General features: G+C 43.8%; 1 protein-coding gene across 1 annotated transcript in view; it reads left to right on the top strand.

Moving 5' to 3' along the window:
- Nucleotides 1-22035, top strand: part of LOC126335755 (limulus clotting factor C-like) — a 119188-nt gene that overhangs the window by 15857 nt on the left and 81296 nt on the right. Inside the window, exon 2 of the mRNA XM_049999212.1 lies at nucleotides 17981-18214. Coding sequence (XP_049855169.1) covers nucleotides 17981-18214 — 234 coding nt within the window. The remainder of the gene's footprint in view (nucleotides 1-17980; nucleotides 18215-22035) is intronic.

Raw genomic sequence — 22035 nt, 5'->3', positions numbered from 1 at the left:
GTGTCATACGTCTGTACGTGAGATTTCCACACTCCTAAACATCCCTAGGTCCAGTGTTTCTGATGTGATAGTGAAGTGGAAACATGAAGGGACACGTACAGCACAAAAGTTTACAGGCAGACCTCGTCTGTTGACTAACAGAGACCGCCGACAGAGAAGAGGGTCGTAATGTATAATAGGCAGTCATCTGTCCACACCATCACACAGGAATTCCAAACTGCATCACGATCCACTACAAGTATGATAGATAGGCGAGAGGTGAGAAAACTTGGATTCCATGATCGAGCGGCTGCTCATAAGCCGCACCTCACGCCGGTAAATGCCAAACGACGCCTCGCTAGATGTAAGGAGCGTAAACATTGGACGATTGAACAGTGGAAAAAAAGTTGTGTGGAGTGACGAATCACGGTACGTAGTGTGGCGATCCGATACTGGACGTGGGTATGGCGAATGCCTAGTGAACGTCATCTGCCAGCGTGTGAAGTGCCAACAGTAAAATTAGACTGCGGTGTTATGGTGTGATCGTGTTTTTCATGGAGGGGGCTTGCACCTCTTGTTGTTTTACGTAGCACTGTCGCAGCACGGACCTACATTGATGTTTTAAGCGCCTTCTTGGTTCCCACAGTTGAAGAGCAATTCGGGAATGGCAATTGCATCTTTGAACACGATCGAGCACCTGTTCATCACGCACGGCCAGTGGCGGATTGGTTACACGACAATAACATGCCTGTAATGAACTGGCCTGCACAGATTCCTGACCTAAATCTTATAGATCACATTTGGGATGTTTTGGAACGCCCACTTTGTTCCAGGCCTCACTAACCGACATCGATACCTCTCCTCAGTGCAGCACTCCGTGAAGAACGGGCTGCCATTCTCCAAGAAACGTTCCAATACCTGATTGAACGTATGCCTGCGAGAGTGGAAGCTTTCATCAAGGCTGAGGGTGGACCAACACCATATTGAATTCCAGCATTACCGATGGAGGGCGCCACGAATTTGTGAGTCGTTTTCAGACAGGTGTCCGGATACTTCACGTAGTGTACATGGGGAGCAGTAGCGTTTCCTTTACACTTCGCTGAGGCACTTCTGATAATACCCTTGCCCACGATGAACGCTCGCCGTCGAGGACAATATAAAAAATCTTCGAGCCATTCATATTTCTCTGAACCTGTTCCACATTATCGTATGTTCGTTAACAACCTCCAGTGGGGCACAGTTTGAAATGCTTTCCAGAAATCTAGAAATTTGGAATCTTCCTGTTGCCCTTCATCCATAGTTCGCAGTATATGATGTGAGAAAAGGGCAAGCTGAGTTTTGCACGAGCGATGCTTTCTAAAGCCAGGCTGATTCGTGGACATAAGCTTCTCTATCTTGAAAAAAATTTATTATTTTCGAGGTTCGTTACAAAGACACCATAGATTCAAATGTATTTCACATTTATTTCAACATATTGTAAACATATTTGGTCCGTGTCTGTAGCGACTTTGGCTTTCCAGTGTCATCTGAATACTCAAACAGTGAACAAGTAAGAGACAAACTGCTCTTAATACTTCTAAGTATTCCAACTCAACGAAATACAAGAAACAAAAAACAATAAGTCTTTTCCCTGCATTTTACGTGTCATCTCTCCTCATTCACACTCCATCCCAAGGGGTGGTAGGGGTATCTTACACTCAGAGTAGTTTTGTCCCAATGGTGTCACGTACAGAGATGGACAAAAAATGGAAACAACAAAGACACAACAAATTACTATGCCTAATGCGGTGTAAGAGAACTGTTGGCATTCAAATCAGCTTCCAGTCTCGGAATGGATAAATGTAGGTCCTGTATGGTTTTCAAGGGAGTCTTATATCTGTTGTGTTGTTGTTGTCTTCAGTCCTGAGACTGGTTTGATGCAGCTCTCCATGCTACTCTATCCTGTGCAAGCTGCTTCATCTCCCAATACCTACTGCAACCTACATCCTTCTGAATCTGCTTAGTGTACTCATCTCTCGGTCTCCCTCTGCGATTTTTACCCTCCACGCTGCCCTCCAATGCTAAATTTGTGATCCCTTGATGCCTCAAAACATGTCCTACCAACCGATCCCTTCTTCTAGTCAAGTTGAGCCACAAACTTCTCTTCTCTCCAATCCTATTCAATACCTCCTCATTAGTTATGTGATCTACCCATCAAATCTTCAGCATTATTCTGTAGCACCACATTTCAAAAGCTTCTATTCTCTTCTTGTCCAAACTAGTTATCGTCCATGTTTCACTTCCATACATGGCTACACTCCAAACAAATACTTTCAGAAACGACTTCCTGATACATAAATCTATATTCGATGTTAACAAATTTCTCTTCTTCAGAAACGCTTTCCTTGCCATTGCCAGTCTACATTTTATATCCTCTCTACTTCGACCATCATCAGTTATTTTACTTCCTAAATAGCAAAACTCCTTCACTACTTTAAGTGTCTCATTTCCTAATCTAATTCCCTCAGCATCACCCGATTTAATTTGACTACATTCCATTATCCTAGTTTTGCTTTTGTTGATGTTCATCTTATATCCTCTTTTCAAGACACTGTCCATTTCGTTCAACTGCTCTTCCAAATCCTTGGCCGTCTCTGACAGAATTACAATGTCATCGCCGAACCTCAAAGTTTTTACTTCTTCTCCATGAATTTTAATACCTCCTCCAAATTTTTCTTTTGTTTCCTTTACTGCTTGCTCAATATACAGATTGAATAACATCGGGGAGAGGCTACAACCCTGTCTCACTCCTTTCCCAACCACTGCTTCCCTTTCGTGCCCCTCGACTTTAATAACCGCCATCTGGTTTCTGTACACATTGTAAATAGCCTTTCGCTCTCTGTATTTTACCCCTGCCACCTTTAGAATTTGAAAAAGAGTATTCCAGTCAACATTGTCAAAAGCTTTCTCTAAGTCTACAAATGCTAGAAACGTAGGTTTGCCTTTTCTTAATCTTTCTACTAAGATAAGTCGTAAGGTCAGTATTGCCTCACGTGTTCCAACATTTCGATGGAATCCAAACTGATCCTCCCCGAGGTCTGCATCTACCAGTTTTTCCATTCGTCTGTAAAGAATTCGCGTTAGTATTTTGCAGCCGTGGCTTATTAAACTGATAGTTCGGTAATTTTCTCATCTGTCAGCACCTGCTTTCTTTGGGATTGGAATTATTATATTCTTCTTGAAGTCTGAGGGTATTTCGCCTGTCTCATACATCTTGCTCACCAGCTGGTAGAGTTTTGTCAGGACTGGTTCTCCCAAGGCCGTCAGTAGTTCTAATGGAATGTTGTCTACTCCGGGGGCCTTGTTTCGACTCAGGTCTTTCAGTGCTCTATCAAACTCTTCACGAATTATCGTATCTCCCATTTCGTCTTCATCTACATCTTCTTCCATTTCCATAATATTGTCCTCAAGTACATCGCCCTTGTATAAACCTTCTATATACTCCTTCCACATTTCTGCCTTCCCTTCTTTGCTTAGAACTGGGTTTCCATCTGAGCTCTTGATATTCATACACATGGTTCTCTTCTCTCCAAAGGTCTCTTTAATTTTCCTGTAGGCAGTATCTATCTTACCCCTAGTGAGAGAAGCTTCTACATCCTTACATTTGTCCTCTAGCCATCCCTGTTTAGCCATTTTGCACTTCCTGTCGATCTCATTTTTGAGACGTTTGTATTCCTTTTTGCCTGCTTCATTTACTGCATTTTTATATTTTCTCCTTTCATCAATTAAATTCAATATTTCTTCTGTTACCCAAAGATTTCTAGCAGCCCTCGTCTTTGTACCTACTATATCCTCTGCTGCCTTCACTACTTCATCCCTCAGAGCTACCCATTCTTCTTCTACTGTATTTCTTTCCCCTATTCCTGTCAAGTGTTCCCTTATGCTCTCCCTGAAACTCTGTACAACCTCCGGTTCTTTCAGTTTATCCAGGTCCCATCTCCTTAATTTCCCACATTTTTGCAGTTTCTTCAGTTTTAATCTACAGGTCATAACCAATAGATTGTGGTCAGAGTCCACATCTGCCCTTGGAAATGTCTTACAACATAAAACCTGGTTCCTAAATCTCTGTCTTACCATTATATAATCTATCTGATACCTTTTAGTATCTCCAGGGTTCTTCCACGTATACAACCTTCTTTCATGATTCTTAAACCAAGTGTTAGCTATGATTAAGTTGTGCTCTGTACAAAATTCTACTAGGCGGCTTCCTCTTTCATTTCTTAGCCCCAATCCATATTCACCTACTATGTTTCCTTCTCTCCCTTTTCCTACACTCGAATTCCAGTCACCCATTACTATTAAATTTTCGTCTCCCTTCACTATCTGAATAATTTCTTTTATTTCATCGTACATTTCTTCAATTTCTTCATCATCTGCAGAGCTAGTTGGCATATAAACTTGTACTACTGTAGTAGGTGTGGGCTTCGTATCTATCTTGGCCACAACAATGCGTTCACTATGCTGTTTGTAGTAGCTTACCCGCATTCCTATTTTCCTATTCATTATTAAACCTACTCCTGCATTACCCCTATTTGATTTTGTGTTTATAACCCTGCAGTCACCTGACCAGAAGTCCTGTTCCTCCTGCCACCGAACTTCACTAATTCCCACTATATCTAACTTCCACCTATCCATTTCCCTTTTTAAATTTTCTAACCTACCTGCCCGATTAAGGGATCTGACATTCCACGCTCCGATCCGTAGAACGCCAGTTTTCTTTCTCCTGATAACGACATCCTCCTGAGTAGTCCCCGCCCGGAGATCCGAATGGGGGACTATTTTACCTCCGGAATATTTTACCCAAGAGGATGCCATCATCATTTAATCATACAGTAATGCTGCATGTCCTCGGGAAAAATTACGGCTGTAGTTTCCCTTTGCTTTCAGCCGTTCGCAGTACCAGCACAGCAAGGCCGTTTTGGTTAATGTTGCAAGGCCAGATCAGTCAATCATCCAGACTGTTGCCCCTGCAACTACTGAAAAGGCTGCTGCCCCTCTTCAGGAACCACACGTTTGTCTGGCCTCTCAACAGATACCCCTCCGTTGTGGTTGCACCTACGGTACGGCCATCTGTATCGCTGAGGCACGCAAGCCTCCCCACCAACGGCAAGGTCCATGGTTCATGGGGGGGCAAAATAGTGACAATTGGGGTAAAGATGGTGCAGCTGGATAACGATCACGCACTCCTCTCTCCAAAGCAGACGACAAAGGCTTAGTAAAGTCTCGGAACGAATAAATACAGGCCCTTTTTGGTTTTCAGGAGAATCTTATACCACTTTATACACCTGTCTCTCCACAGCAGAACACAGAGGTTCAATAATGTTGAGATCTGGCGACAGTGTTGTCCATGGCAGATGTGGTAATTCCTCCTTGTGCTCACAAAGCCAGTCCTGGACGATGCGAGCGGTGTGAACAGGGGCATATAGTCCTGGAATACAGTATAACTATTGAGGAAGAAACACCTGATCAGCCAAAATGGCCACATAAACCTGGGCAGTAATGCGACATTGCAAAGAAACCATGGGGCCCGTGGAGTTGCATGATAATGCTTCTAGGTCTTCACTGACCACCGCTCCTACATCATGTTTCACTTTTGGAATGTAAACTCCGCCAAAAGTTGGAAACAGTATGAAGCAAGTCTCATCCAGCCAAACGAGTTCCTGCCATTGCTCCATATTCCAGATTTCATTCCTTCGGCACCAAGTTAGTTGTGGGGTAGGGGGGCAATTATGATATCAAATTGATATGCAAATTAATTAAATTGATCAATTAATTACCCCCAGATGATGTCAGGTGTTTTCCCTCAGCTGGCACGTGGAATCCCACCTCCTCCCTCACTCCTTCCTTACCCCCAATTACCATATTCGTGCGTTCGAGTTTTGGCGGGAATTTCAAAAATGGCAGAAATTTCTTTGTCCCAGGGCTGTGTTCACGTCCCAACCCACCTCTCTACCTGGGAATTGGAGGCAAATTCAAAATGGCAGATGCCCTTTTCATGACTCAAACCCCAGTCCTCCTGGACAGAAAGCGTAAGTGCAACCCGCTCCCCCACATGGAAACTGTCTGGTTGTTGGAGAGGTAGGTTAGGTTAGTGTACTTTATTTGTTTTTGTTGGGCAAATGAAGTAAAGATTCGTCCTAATTACACTGTTGTGGTTGCGGGCTTCAGTCCAGAGACTGGTTTGATGCAGCTCTCCATGCTACTCTATCCTGTGCAAGCTTCTTCATCTCCCAGTACTTACTGCAACCTACATCCTTCTGAATCTGCTTAGTGTATTCATCTCTTGGTCTCCCTCTACGATTTTTACCATCCGTATTGCCCTCCAACACTAAATTGGTGATCCCTTTATGCCTCAGAATATGTCCTACCAACCGATCCCTTCTTCTAGTCAAGTTGTGCCACAAATTTCTCTTCTTCCCGAGTCTATTCAATACCTCCTCATTAGTTATGTGATCTACCCATCTAATCTTCAGCATCCTTCTGTAGCACCACATTTCGAAAGCTTCTATTCTCTTCTTGTCCAAACTATTTATCGTCCCTGTTTCACTTCCATACATGGCTATACTCTATACAAATACTTTCAGAAATGACTTCCTGACACTTAAATCTATACTCGATGTTAAGAAATTTCTCTTCTTCAGAAACGCTTTCCTTGCCATTGCCAGTCTACATTTGATATCCTCCCTACTTTGACCATCATTAGTTACATTCCTCCCCAAATAGTAAAACTCATTTACTATATTAAGCGTCTCATTTCCTAATCTAATTCCCGCAGCATCATCCGACTTAATTCGACTACATGCCATTATCCTCGTTTTGCTTTTGTTGATGTTCATCTTATATCCTGTTTTCAAGACACTGTCCATTCCGTTCAGCTGCTCTTCCAGGTCCTTTGCTGTCTCTGACAGAATTACAATGTCATCGAAGAACCTCAAAGATTTTATTTCTTCTCCATTGATTTTAATTCCTACTCCGAATTATTCTTTTGTTTCCTTTACTGCTTGCTCAGTATACAGATTGAATAACATCGGGATAGGCTACAACCCTGTCTCACTTCCTTCCCAACCGCTGCTTTCCCTTTCATGCACCTCGACTCTTATGACTGCCATCTGGCTTCTGTACAAATTGTAAATAGCCTTTCGCTCCCTGTATTTTACCCCTGCCACCTTCAGAATCTGACAGAGAGTATTCCAGTCAATATTGTCAAAAGCTTTCTCTAAGTCTACAAATGCTAGAAATGTAGGTTTGCCTTTCCTTAATCTTTCTTCTAAGGTAAGTCGTAGGGTCAGTATTGCCTCACGTGTTACAACATTTGTACGGAATCCAAACTGATCTTCCCCGAGGTCAGCTTCTACCAGTTTTTCCATTCGTCTGTAAAGAATTCGCGTTAGTATTTTGCAGATGTGACTTATTAAACTGATTGTTCGGTAATTTTCACATCTGTCAACACCTGCTTTCTTTGGGATTGGAATTATTATATTCTTCTTAAAGTCTGAGGGTATTTCGGCTGTTTCATACATCTTGCTGACCAGATGGTAGAGTTTTGTCATGACTGGCTCTCCCAAGGCCGTCAGTAGTTCCAATGGAATGTTGTCTACTCCCGGGGAGATGTTTCGACTCAGATCTTTCAGTGCTCTGTGAAACTCTTCACGCAGTATCTTATCTCCCATTTCATCTTCATCTACCTCCTCTTCCATTTCCATAATATTGTCCTCAAGAACATCGCCCCTGTATAGACCCTCTATATACTCCTTCCACCTTTCTGCTTTCCCTTCTTTGCTTAGAACAGGGTTTCCATCTGAGCGCTTGATACTCATGCAAGTGGTTCTCTTTTCTCCAAAGGTCTCTTTAATTTTCCTGTAGGCAGTATCTATCTTACCCCTCGTGAGATTAGCCTCGATATCCTTACATTAGTCCTCTAGCCATCCCTGCTTAGCCCTTTCGCACTTCCTGTCGATCTTATTTTTGAGACGTTTGTATTCCTTTTTGCCTGCTTCACTTACTGCATGTTTGTATTTTCTCCTTCCATCAATTAAATTCAGTATCTCTTCTGTTACCCAAGGATTTCTACTATCCCTCGTCTTTTTACCTACTTGATGCTCTGCTGCCTTCACTACTTCATCCCTCAGAGCTACCCATTCTTCTTCTACTGTATTTCTTTCTCCCATTCCTGTCAATTGTTCCTTTATGCTCTCCATGAAACTCTGTACAACCTCCGGTTCTTTCAGTTTATCCAGGTCCCATCTCCTTAAATCCACACCTTTTGCAGTTTCCTGAGTTTTAATCTACAGTTCATAAGCAATAGATTGTGGTCAGAGTCCACATCTGGCACTGGAAATGTCTTACAATTTCAAATCTGCTTCCTAAATCTCTGTCTTACCATTATATAATCTATCTGAAACCTTTTAGTATCTCCAGGATTCTTCCATGTATACAACCTTCTTTCACGGTTCTTGAACCAAGTGTTAGCTATGATTAAGTTATGCTCCGTGCAAAATTCTACCAGATGGCTCCCTCTTTCATTTTTTTGCCCCAATTCATATTCATCTACTATGTTTCCTTCTCTCCCTTTTCCTACTCTCGAATTCCAGTCACCCGTAACTATTAAATTTTTGTCTCCCTTCACTACCTGAATAATTTCTTTTATCGCATCATACATTTCATCAATTTCTTCATCATCTGCAGAGCTAGTTGGCATATAAACTTGTACTACTGTAGTAGGCGTGGGCTTCGTGTCTATCTTGGCCACAATAATGCGTTCACTATGCTGTTTGTAGTAGCTTACCCGCACTCTTATTTTTTTATTCACTATTAAACCTACTCCTGCATTACCCCCATTTGATTTTGAATTTATAACCCTGTATTCACCTGACCAAAAGTCTTGTTCCACCTGCCACCGAACTTCACTAATTCCCACTATATCTAACTTTAACCTATCCATTTCTCTTTTTAAATTTTCTAATATACCTGCCCGAATAAGGGATCTGACATTCCACGCTCCGATCCGTAGAACGCCAGTTTTCTTCCTCCCGATAACGACGTTCTCTTCAGTAATCCCCGCCCGGAGATCCGAATGGGGGACTATTTTACCTCCGGAATATTTTACCCAAGAGGACGCCATCATCATTTAACCATGCAGTAAAGCTGCATGCCCTTGGGAAAAATTACGGCTGTAGTTTCCCCTTGCTTTCAGCTGTTCGCAGTACCAGCAAAGCGTTTTGGTTGGTGTTACAAGGCCAGATCAGTCAGTCATCCAAATTGTTGCCCGTGCAACTACTGAAAATGCTGCTGCCCCTCTTCAGGAACCACACGTTTGTCTGGCCTCTCAACAGATACCCCTCCATTGTGGTTGGACCTACGGTACGGCTATCTGTATCGTTGTGGCACGCAAGCCCCCCCACCAACGGCAAGGTCCATGGTTCATGTGGGGGTTATAAATACATAATCAAATAGGAGTAAAGCAGGAATAGATGTAATTATGAATAAGGAAATACGAAAGTGCTGTAGCTACTATGAGCAGCTCAGTAAACGCAATATCATTTGCCAAGATAGACACGAAGAAAACTCCACACCACAGCCAATTAGCTCTGCAGATGATAAAGTGGTTGAAAGAATGTATGCTGAGATAATAGAAATTATTCAAGTAGTTAAGGAAGAATTAAAATTTGATTCTGATGGGGAACTGGAATTCGATAGTAGAAAAAGGAAGAAAGGGGAAAACTGTGGGAGCATACAGACTAGGGGAGAGGAATGAAAGAGGAAGTTGCCTGATAGAGTTTTGCGCAGAGAGTAATTTAATAATTGATAACACTTGGTTTAAGAATCGTCAGCGAAGGCTGTATGCATGGAAGCGACTGGGAGGCACTAGAAGGTATCAAACTGAGTGTAAATAGTAAGACAGAGATTATGGAATCAAGTTTTAAGTTGTAAGACATATCCAGGGGCAGGAGTGGCCTCTGACCACAATTTATTGGTTATGAATTGTAGATTAAAACTGAAGAAATTGGAAAAAGTTACGGAGTGAAGGACCTAAGAACTGGACAAGTAGAAAGAACCAGTGGTTGTTAAGAGTTTTGAAGGGAGGATTGGGCTACGATTGACCGAAACAGGGAAAAGGAATCACTATAAGACGAATGGGTAGCTTTGAGAGGTGAAATAGTGAGGGAAGTAGAGGAACAAAAAGGTACAAAGATAAGGCCTAGTAGTAATCCTTGAATATCACAGAAGATGAAAGGACAAAATAAAAAAAAGCTGCGAGTAAACCAGGCGAAAAGGAACACAGACATGTAAGAAATGTGACTATCTGAAAGTGCAAAATGCTTCCGCAGGAATGGTTGGAGGACAAATGCAAGTCTGTAGAAGCATGTATAACTTGGTGATAGATTCATACCGCCTATAGGAAAGTGAAAGAGACCTTTGGGGAAACGAGAGATAGCTTTATGATTATTAAGAGCTTAGACAGAAAACGAGTACTATGCAAAGAAGGGAAGCTGGAGGGAATATACAGCAGGGCTGCACAGGGAAAATGAACTTGCAGGCAATATTATAGAAAGGGAAGAGAAAGTGGATGAAGATGAAATGGGAGACATGAAAGTACGAGAAGAATTTGACAGAGCGTTGGACGACTTAAGCCAAAACAGGACCCCAGGAGTAGACAACATTTCCTAAGAACTATTGATATGTTTGGGAGATACAGCCATGACAACGCTATTCCACCTGGTGTGTAAAATGTGTGAAACAGAGGAAATATTCACAGAATTCAAGACGAATGCAAGAGTTCCAGTTCCAAACAGGTCCTGGCAGATTCTAACTTTTACTGAACTATCAGGTTAGTACGTTACGATTGCAAGATTCCAACACGAATTCTCTACAAGAGAATGGAAAACGTGGTTGGAGTCGACCATGGGGAAGATCAGTTTGGATTCCGGAGAAATGTAGGAAACGCCACACAATACTGACCCCACGACTTGTCTTAGAAGACAGACTAAAGAAAGTCAAACCTACACTCCTGGAAATGGAAAAAAGAACACATTGACACCGGTGTGTCAGACCCACCATACTTGCTCCGGACACTGCGAGAGGGCTGTACAAGCAATGATCACACGCACGGCACAGCGGACACACCAGGAACCGCGGTGTTGGCCGTCGAATGGCGCTAGCTGCGCAGCATTTGTGCACCGCCGCCGTCAGTGTCAGCCAGCTTGCCGTGGCATACGGAGCTCCATCGCAGTCTTTAACACTGGCAGCATGCCGCGACAGCGTGGACGTGAACCGTATGTGCAGTTGACGGACTTTGAGCGATGGCGTATAGTGGGCACGCGGGAGGCCGGGTGGACATACCGCCGAATTGCTCAACACGTGGGGCGTGAGGTCTCCACAGTACATCGATGTTGTCGCCAGTGGTCGGCGGAAGGTGCACGTGCCCGTCGACCTGGGACCGGACCGCAGCGACGCACGGATGCACGCCAAGACCGTAGGATCCTACGCAGTGCCGTAGGGGACCGCACCGCCACTTCCCAGCAAATTAGGGACACTGTTGCTCCTGGGGTATCGGCGAGGACCATTCGCAACCGTCTCCATGAAGCTGGGCTACGGTCCCGCACACCGTTAGGCCGTCTTCCGCTCACGCCCCAACATCGTGCGGGCTGCCTTCAGTGGTGTCGCAGCAGGCGTGAATGGAGGGACGAATGGAGACGTGTCGTCTTGAGCGATGAGAGTCGCTTCTGCCTTGGTGCCAATGATGGTCGTATGCGTTTTTGGCGCCGTGCAGGTGAGCGCCACAATCAGGACTGCATACGACCGAGGCACACAGGGCCAACACCCGGCATCATGGTGTGGGGAGCGATCTCCTACACTGGCCGTACACCTCTGGTGATCGTCGAGGGGACACTGAATAGTGCACGGTACATCCAAACCGTCATCGAACCCATCGTTCTACCATTCCTAGACCGGCAAGGGAACTTGCTGTTCCAACAGGACAATGCACGTCCGCATGTATCCCGTGCCACCCAACGTGCTCTAGAAGGTGTAAGTCAACTACTCTGGCCAGCAAGATGTCCGGATCTGTCCCCCATTGAGCATATTTGGGACTGGATGAAGCGTCGTCTCACGCGGTCTGCACGTCCAGCACGAACGCTGGTCCAACTGAGGCGCCAGGTGGAAATGGCATGGCAAGCCGTTCCACAGGACTACATCCAACATCTCTACGATCGTCTCCATGGGAGAATAGCAACCTGCATTGCTGAGAAAGGTGGATGTAGACTGTACTAGTGCCGACATTGTGCATGCTCTGTTGCCTGTGTCTATGTGCCTGTGGTTCTGTCAGTGTGATCATGTGATGTATCTGACCCCAGGAATGTGTCAATAAAGTTTCCCCTTCCTGGGACAATGAATTCACGGTGTTCTTATTTCAATTTCCAGGAGTGTATATTAATAGCATTTATAGACTTCGAGATTGTGACAAAGTTGACTACTGGAGTACACTCTTTGGAACTCTGAAGGTAGTGGGGATAAAATACAGGGAGTGAAACGATGTCTACAGCTTGTATGGAAACGAAATGACATTCATAATAGTCGAAGGGCCTGAACAGGAAGTAGTAGTATAGAAGAGGTGAGGCAGTGATTAGCCCAACCACAATGTTATTCAATCTGTGCTGCGAGGAATCAGTAAAGGAAACCAAAGAAAGCTTTGGAGAAGGAATTAAAGTTCAGGAAGAAGAAATGCAAACTTCGACGCTTGTTGAGGACACTGTAAATCTGTCGGGGACAACAAAGCTCTTGGAAGAGCAGTTGAAAGGAATGGACAGTGCCTTGAAAGGAGGCTATAAGATGAAGATCAATAAAAGCAAAACAAAGATAATGGAATGTATACGAATTAAATCAGGCGGTGCTGAGGGAATTAGATTACGAAATGATACACTAAAAGTAGTAGATACGTTTTCTGATTTGGGTATTAAAATATCAGATTATGACTGACGCAAAAACGATATAAAATGTAGGCTGTCAATGGCAAGAGAAGAATTTATGAAGAAGAGAAATTTGCTGCTATGGAATGTAAATTTAATTGTTAGGAAGTCGTTTTTGAGGTGTTTATGTGGAATGTTTGGAAATGAAACGTGGACGATAAACAGTTCAAGTAAGAAGAGAATTGAAGCTTTTGAAATATGGTGCAGCAAAAGAATGATGAAGGTTAGATGGGTTTATCGCGTAAACAATGAGGAAGTAATGAACAGAAACGTCGAGAAAAGAAATTTGTGGTGGAACTTGATTAAAAGGAGGGATTGGCTGCTAGGACGCATTATGGAACAACATCGAATCATCGGTTTAATATTTCAGGGAAGTAGGGGGATAAAAATCATAGAGAGGGACAAGAGACGAATATAGTGAGCAGGTTTAAATGGCTGTAGGTTGCACTAGTTATTTGGAGATAAACAGACTTGCGCAGGCTAGAGTAGCGCGCAGAGCTCAGAGCTGCATCAAACCAACCATAGGACTAAAGACCACAACGATAACAGATATAAGAGTAGATAAACAGGGTCCACAGTCACCACAAAGTTTCTGAATTATTATGACATTCTGCTACACTGGCTGCCTTTGGTTGGATTACTCGTAAACTATGCTTTTTTATGAGTTAATTCGGTGCTTGCCGTTTACCGAATTTGTAGTGGGTGTCCTGGAGGAATGCCATATGATGATTTCTGCACACTTCTGCGATCTGAAAGAACAGCGGAAGCGTTGTCCACCCGTTTCAAAACATCAGTGTTTATTTGTTTGTGAACATATACAGGGTGTTACAAAGAGGTACGGCCAAACTTTCAGGAAACATTCCTCACACACAAAGAAAGAAAATATGTTATGTGGACATGTGTCCGGAAACGCTTACTTTCCATGTTAGAGCTCATTTTATTACTTCTCTTCAAATCACATTAATAATGGAATGGAAACACATAGCAACAAAACGTGCCAGCGTGACTTCAAACACTTTGTTACAGGAAATGTTCAAAATGTCCTCCGTTAGCGAGGATACATGCATCCACCCTCCGTCGCATGGAATCCCTGATGCGCTGATGCAGCCCTGGAGAATGGCGTATTGTATCACAGCCGTCCACAATGCGAGCACGAAGTCTCTACATTTGGTACCGGTGTTGCGTAGACAAGAGCTTTCAAATGCCCCCATAAATGAAAGTCAAGAGGGTTGAGGTCAGGAGAGCGTGGAGGCCATGGAGTCACCGAATCTGCTGTTGAGAAGCGCACGAACACTTCGACTGGATGTGCAGGAGCTCCATCGTGCATGAACCACATGTTATGTCGTACTTGTAAAGGCACATGTTCTAGCAGCACAGGTAGAGTCTCCTGTATGAAATCATGATAACGTGCTCCATTGAGCGTTGGTGGACGAAACTAAAATGAGCTCTAACATGGAAATTAAGCGTTTCCGGACACATGTCCACATAACATATTTTCTTTATTTGTGTGTGAGGAATGTTTCCTGTAAGTTCGGCCGTACCTTCTTGTAGCACCCTGTATACTTACACAACAATGTATAGAAGGCAGTAAACATCGTATTTTTATTTTGCCTTTGGCGTCTTGTTCTCCTTCTCAGTGCCAAATAACATCCAGAACAGGTTTATCCCTCAATGGAGCTGACTACGTCACTGACAAAACCATTTTCATTACAAGAAACGTAAACGTTCTTATTATGCAGAGTATAGACTGTTTCTGTGTTTTGGTGTTGTAAAATCTAAGTAAATTTTTGCTACATATTTGCTCTCCGTCGTCGGCGAACCCTTGTAGGAATATCAGATTCTCATGGAAAGTTCACAATATACTGCAGGGAAGGCCACAGCGTGCCAATATTCGCGCATGTCGACTGCGTGCCGCTTGCAGGCCACACCCAATCTGTCTCGTCGTTGCTCGTTCCTTGCCGGGAGTACCGGTACAGCGCACATTTCATTTGGTATTGCGGTGTGCCATTTTTCGGTCTGCACAAGTCGGCACAGTTCGTCAGAATCGTGATGCAAGTGCTGTTTACCCTTCCCTATTTGTTCATGGTACTCCACAGGTCCAGTGGATGTTTGTACAAAAAAGGCAGCCTAGCGATCTGTAGCCACAAGCCTTTAAAAATGAATGGGAATGACAGAAGATACGCATGAGAATTCTCACTATATATTATGCAGTCGCGTAAGCGACGGGTACCGCAAATTTGCAATAAAACTGTCCCAACACCTGGCAGATAGAATTTAAATATTAAGGTAACTCTGAAAGAGCAAAAAAGAACAACGATCGACAGAAGGGGTTCATTGTTCAGTAGACCAAGAAGCACATGAAGAAATTGGCGGTACGAAGAAGAAAATTTCTGAAGTCTCACATATCATTCGCCTGTCAGCTGCAACGGTTTTCGATGGAGTTGAACGAAGACTATGGAGAATTTATATATTGCTGTAAAGTACATTAGTTAAGTCAGTAGGAACACTCGGAACGACTTTTCGATTTAATACTCACTATTGTTGAATTTATGAAGGAAAAAGGAGGGCAGGAACGAAAATTAGAATATCTGAAATGGATTGCATACCTCGCATTTTAAATGGACTCGAGTGCACGTTGCCAACAGTAAGACACTGTAAGGTGCGAAACTGCTTCTTTCTGATTTGATGGGCACGCATTTAAAAAGAAAATTGCTTTACAGAAGGGACACATTGTGACAGAGTCGAGTTCCCTTTCCTCACTGCCGTTAAACAAACGCAATTTTAAAAGAGTTCATTGTGACCTTCAAAGAATTACGAAAATAGTTTCCTAAACGTTTTGTTGACTCTACCGCTCCTAAATCTGTATTCGAGCTGTTTTCGAGACTGTTTGTCGTTTCAGTTGAAAGTGCTCCTATGCATGCGCAAATGTGATTGACCTCTAAGGTAATTCCTGTTTTAATAAAAAATCCTTTTGGGTTGCTATGTCTCCGTAATGAGGTTGAAAAAGTGCCACAATACTTCTATGGACATATCTGCGTGGAAGTCGTTTTTCCAATTATGAAACTAACTAAATCACGATTACGTGACAACTTGAGTGCGGAAGTCTGTGAAATTGTTTGCGTCTGTTCGTATGATGACGGTTTGCACTATACTGGTGCCCAAAATTAAAGCAACAAAAACCACTATTTCTTCGTCCTGTGTCTAATTCACGATATAAACATGCAGACTGTCAACAAATGTTCACACGATCGTGTTCTGGACGGAAGGTAGCATCCCAGTCAACGGACAATGACGCCAATGATGACGTCAAGACACCTATTAACCGGGGTAGTGTTTGCCGGGTAGTCCAAATCCATCACCGCTGAGTACAGTCATAGACGGTCCTGTATGGCACAGTGAAGACGCCTACCGATTCTCTCTTACCATTATATAAACTGTCTGAAACCTGTCAGTATCTCCAGGCTTCTTCCACGTATACAACCTTCTTTTACGATTCTTGAACCAAGTGTTAGCTATGATTAAGTTATGCTCCGTGCAAAATTCTACCAGATGGCTCCCTCTTTCATTTCTTTGCCCCAATTCATATTAATCTACTATGTTTCCTTCTCTCCCTTTTCCTACTCTCGAATTCCAGTCACCCGTAACTATTAAATTTTTGTCTCCCTTCACTACCTGAATAATTTCTTTTATCGCATCATACATTTCATCAATTTCTTCATCATCTGCAGAGCTAGTTGGCATATAAACTTGTACTACTGTAGTAGGCGTGGGCTTCGTGTCTATCTTGGCCACAATAATGCGTTCACTATGCTGTTTGTAGTAGCTTACCCGCACTCTTATTTTTTTATTCACTATTAAACCTACTCCTGCATTACCCCCATTTGATTTTGAATTTATAACCCTGTATTCACCTGACCAAAAGTCTTGTTCCACCTGCCACCGAAATTCACTAATTACCACTATATCTAACTTTAACCTATCCATTTCCCTTTTTAAATTTTCTAATATACCTGCCCGATTAAGGGATCTGACATTCCACGCTCTGATCCGTAGAACGCCAGTTTTGTTTCTCCTGATAACGACGTCCTCTTCAGTAGTCCCCGCCCGGAGATCCGAATGGGGGACTATTTTACCTCCGGAATATTTTACCCAAGAGGACGCCATCGTCATTTAACCATGCAGTAAAGCTGCATGCCCTTGGGAAAAATTACAGCTGTAGTTTCCCCTTGGTTTCAGCTGTTCGCAGTAGCAGCAAAGCAAGGTCGTTTTGGTTAGTGCTACAAGGCCAGATCAGTCAATCATCCAGATTGAAAATGCTGCTGCCCCTCTTCAGGAACCACACGTTTGTGTGGCTTCTGAACAGATACCCCTCCATTGTGGTTGCACCTATCGTATACGGCCATCTGTATCGCTGAGGCACGCAAGCCTCCCCACCGACGGCCATGTCCAGGGTCGTGGGGTAGGTCCATGGTTCATGGGGTAGGACTGGTTTCTAACATGATATATATCACTGGTTTATATAACATCATATATATTTGTCGACGATAATTCTTGTTTCATACAAGTTGGATGATATTTGATGTGTAACCAAATTAACAAATTATGTAATTTTTTCATTACTTTTTACTTTTTTTATATTTGCCCTGTTTTTTTCTTGCTATTTGTACTTGTATTGTTTATTTATTGGATTGTAGCACTTGCAAATTGCCTGAGGCCGAAGTCTAGATAGCGAAATAAGCACGTTGTATACAATCAGGTGGAAATATCCTTTGCAGCAATCTATTATAGCCCATTTAAGAGGACTAGGAAAAGAACAGTCCATTACTCGCTTACTCTGGGTACTGGAAATTCCTCTAGCATACACTGTAGCCACAGAACGGGCACTTACGCGCGTCCAGGAAGTGCTATGTTACGAAGGTCACTCGTCTAACACAAGCCTTACGTCTATTCCTTTTTTTCTGGAGGTAGTGTAATTACAGTGTCGGCGCGCTGCGCAGGCGCAGACGGTGCCGCATTGGCGCCCACACGGCCGCGGTTCCGGAGGGACCTGTCACCAGAGGGCACGCCGTGCGGCCTCGCGGCGACGCCGGACTCGGTCCCGCTAGTGGTGTACGGCAGGGAGGCGCCCTACGGCCATCCACCCTGGCAGGTCGCGCTCTACCTGCTGCACGATGGCATCTGGACCTTCTGGTGCGGTGGCAGCCTCATCTCCAGCCAGGTCGTGCTCACAGGTACCCACCACACGGCAACATGACTGCATAATATCCATAGAAGAGGTGTTTCTGCTTATAAAGGCTCATAAACAGCGCTTTCTAGTACTGTTATCACTTTTAACAGCAGTATTTAATTCAGGACAACACGTTCCGGCAGTATGCTGCCATCACCAGTTGTACATCTGTCTGTATGACTACGTACGCTACAGGTGGCATGTTTTTGTTATTATGTGTGCCAGATGTGGTTAAGTGGCGAAGTTCTGGCGAGAAATTTCCAGTGCTTTACGATTCAACAGTTTTCTTTACTGGAGCACGTTCGCAAATTTCCGTTAGAAACCTTTAGGACTCTGTGGCATTGTAGCGAGAAGGAAGCGACCCTGCCTTACTTCTCTGGTTTCTGTATTACTAACCTGGTGTCTTGCTGCTTCGGTTGTCCCTCGTCGCTCAGTAGTAGCTCTCCGGCGCCAGGTTCAATGTTGGCTTGTGATCCTGCTGAAGTGGGATGTGTCGGAATGCCAGTTGTTAAATGTTAACCACGTTTTTTAATATACTCGTTTTAACGAAGAATCCTTTGAAACACACGTCACACGCTTTCCAATATGGCGGCTCTTGGCTACGCCATTATACTCAACCCCTTACAACACATTTTTATACATACTGCACACGACACGTGGCGTGTCCGCAAACGTGACGTCAGATCCGCTTGGCAACGGCAATGGGCGCTTAGATCGCTGTTGCCAGGCGGATCTGATGTCACATTTGCTGAAATTGTGACGGAAGTTTGTGGCGAAGCACTCTCCCAGATTGTAAGATCCTACTCCCGAATAGTCGGATCTTGTCCCTACTAAGATTTCACAACATTGCCTCTTATAATGTTCTCGTTAATTCCCCTTGCTGACGCGTAATTGTCAGATGGGTATGTAGACTGGCTGCTACTGAGTATTCCCGATGGCATAAATGTGCGTCATAATTGATATAAACACGTGAAGGGGATGCACGTATCCATTACAACTTGTTGACGGGTTCTCTTCAACACTACGTAGTACATCTTCAAATTCGGGCGTGCGGCATGGAGCGCCACAGTCCTGCCTCCTCACGGTGAAGATACCGTTTTGCTGCTGCGTACCTTGGACAAAAAGTTTTTACAATCTCGTGCTATGTAGCAGAAAACGGTGATACAGTGACTAGCAACTTTTCCGGTATCTCGAGCTTCGCCACACGCAAGGTACGTCACACGTTAGGCGTTACGTAGCTGAACTGAAACCGTCGTAGGACGGAAGTGGTACGCTTCCAGACATGGGTTCCTATTCAAAATATTATTTACTCATCCCCTCTACAAGTCGTAGAAGTTTGAAACGGGAATTTCCTAACACTCTGTTTAAGTTAACTGATGAACCAAAACGTGGTAACTTTATCCATCGCGAGGTAGCGTTGCAAGAACATGACAGTGTAAGGAAAATATAAAAAAGAGAGTAGAGTTGAATGAGGTATCATTAAAGTGATGACACGGGCTGAAAATGGGGAAATCCTCTGACACAAACGACTTTGACAATGGGCAAATTGTTATGGCCTTATGCCTGGTAATAGGTGAGGCTGTTCACTGTTTGTACGCTATTGCCGTGAGAATCTGTAGGAAGTGACTGAATGTCGGACAAACCACTCCTCAACCCAGAACGTGGTCTGGGGGTTTCCGACACTGTAAAGCAGTGCAGGCAGCGATCCGTGCCAGATCTGACGTCAGAGTACAACGCTAGTGCACGCACAAATGAATCGGAGCATGGGGGTCCACAGCAAACAACCCCAACAGGTTCTCTGGTTGACTCAACGTCATCGTTAATTACGATTGTAGTGAACATGAGGTCATCGAGATTGGACGGTGGATCAGTGGGAACGTGTGGTGTGAATCACATTTCTTGTTACACCAGCCCGATGATCGTGATTGGATACCTTGGTGCATTTACCTGCGCTTTCAAGTGGTCCGGTGGTAGTAACTGAACGCACCGTGACAGCTGTGAAAATTTTTGCTTGCCACATGCACTGCTTCATGCCACGACGTCTTCAAGCAATATCACTGGCCGTTTCACAAAGCCAGAATTATGTTCCATTGGCACGAGGATCATGATTGTGATCTCACCTTGATATCTCGGCCACCAGATTCGCCTGATCTGAACCCGATGGAACACGTCGATGCTGTCGGGTGATAACTCCATGCCCAGTGAAAACCTGTGCCGGCCAGTCTGGCCGAGCGGTTCTAGGCGCTCCAGTCTGGAAACGCGCGACCGCTACGGTCGCAAGTTCGAATCCTGCCTCGGGCGTGGATGTGTGTGATGTCCTTAGGTTAGTTAGGTTTAAGTAGTTCTAATTTCTAGGGGACTGATGACCTCACATGTTAAGTCCCATAGAGCTCAGAGCCATTTTTTGAAAATCTGTAACTTACTGGAATTACGTGACCTGTGCATAGACAACTGGTGCTATTTACCTCCGGAAGCCTATGAAGGATTTACCGAAAGCACGGCATGCAGAGTCGCTTCTGTATTGCTTCCATAAAATGGGCCAACACGCTGTTAAGCAGATCATGAAGTTTTGATTCGCCCGTGTACGATTTCTGTGTGAACGGCATTAGCCCTTACTGCGAAGATGTCTTGTAAAACATGCTATCGCACTATCTGTAACTATGCCTTAAAAGATAACCAGTTTCACGACACTCTCCACGACAGATTGTTTCGCGTTGGGTTGCATGCCCTCACACTCCATTAGTTCTCATCAGCCTGTTACACCAGTATGATTCTATATGCATTCTTTAAGACTGGATCCTAGCTGAAGTACTGCATGATTTGTAGCTACCAAGGAGTTAGCCTTCGATCTTGATAGTGAACGTTTGTGGTCACTGCGGTGCGCCATTTTTCGTTCGCTGCACACGGTGCAAGTAAATGGTTTGTTTTGAACATTTCTTGAATGTCGACGACGTCCATTTTGTGAGCTGTACGACCCTCAGAAGGTTGATTCTGCACCTCCCGGACACTCATTTTCTGTCGCCCTTCTGATACCCATGGTGAGTCATTAGCAGCCAATATTTTTCCTGACATAAGTGTTAACACAGTGCCTTAGAATGAGCTTTACTAAAGACTGAACTTGTAACCTCGCATTCAAGGTGTTCCTTGTAAGTCTAGTTACTGGAGTAGCCAACCCAAGGTCAAGTTACATCTTTTATTTTATTTTATTTTATGTCTGCCCCGACTTGTGCCCCTACCTCTATCCTCTCGACCCACTGTACTGATATAGAGGGTCGTGTCAGTTTAAGAGCCAAGTATCGACATGTTTTCCAGTGAAGGTGAGATGCCGACGAAACTGCAGTTAACAAAGCACTGATAGTTAATTTGAGATTCCGGGCGTACAATTGTGTTACAGAAATCTAGAATACCGAAGGCACTGTTAGAAAATAAGAATGAACATAATATTATTGCACATGAACACTACCATGGAACTGACAAACAGTACAGTTTTGCATGACTAGATCCTCGAAATACAAATGAGGAGAGGGGCGAGTTCTTTATGCCCACCTTTTGAAAATATTGTAATCCAGTCAGTTACTTTACATCTTAAAATTTTGAAAAAATATTGGTTTTGATGAATTCTTCTACCAGATTCTATATACGTATGTTTTAATTTTTTCTGTTAAATTTAACGCAAAAATATAAGCCTACGTAGTTGATGTCCCTTTTCCCCAGTGAATGTCGTATTCAATAGTTCGGGGTTCAGAGTCCTACCTAGAGATCATTATCTCTTTAACAAGTCCTTTAACAAGTGTGTTGAGAGTAAAAGTCAACAACAATGAACGG

The sequence above is a fragment of the Schistocerca gregaria genome, chromosome 2 (assembly GCF_023897955.1).
Source record: "Schistocerca gregaria isolate iqSchGreg1 chromosome 2, iqSchGreg1.2, whole genome shotgun sequence".
Classification (NCBI taxonomy): Eukaryota; Metazoa; Arthropoda; class Insecta; order Orthoptera; family Acrididae; genus Schistocerca; species Schistocerca gregaria.
Note: the sequence above shows the minus strand (reverse complement) of the source record. Positions and strands in the feature narration are given on the sequence as shown.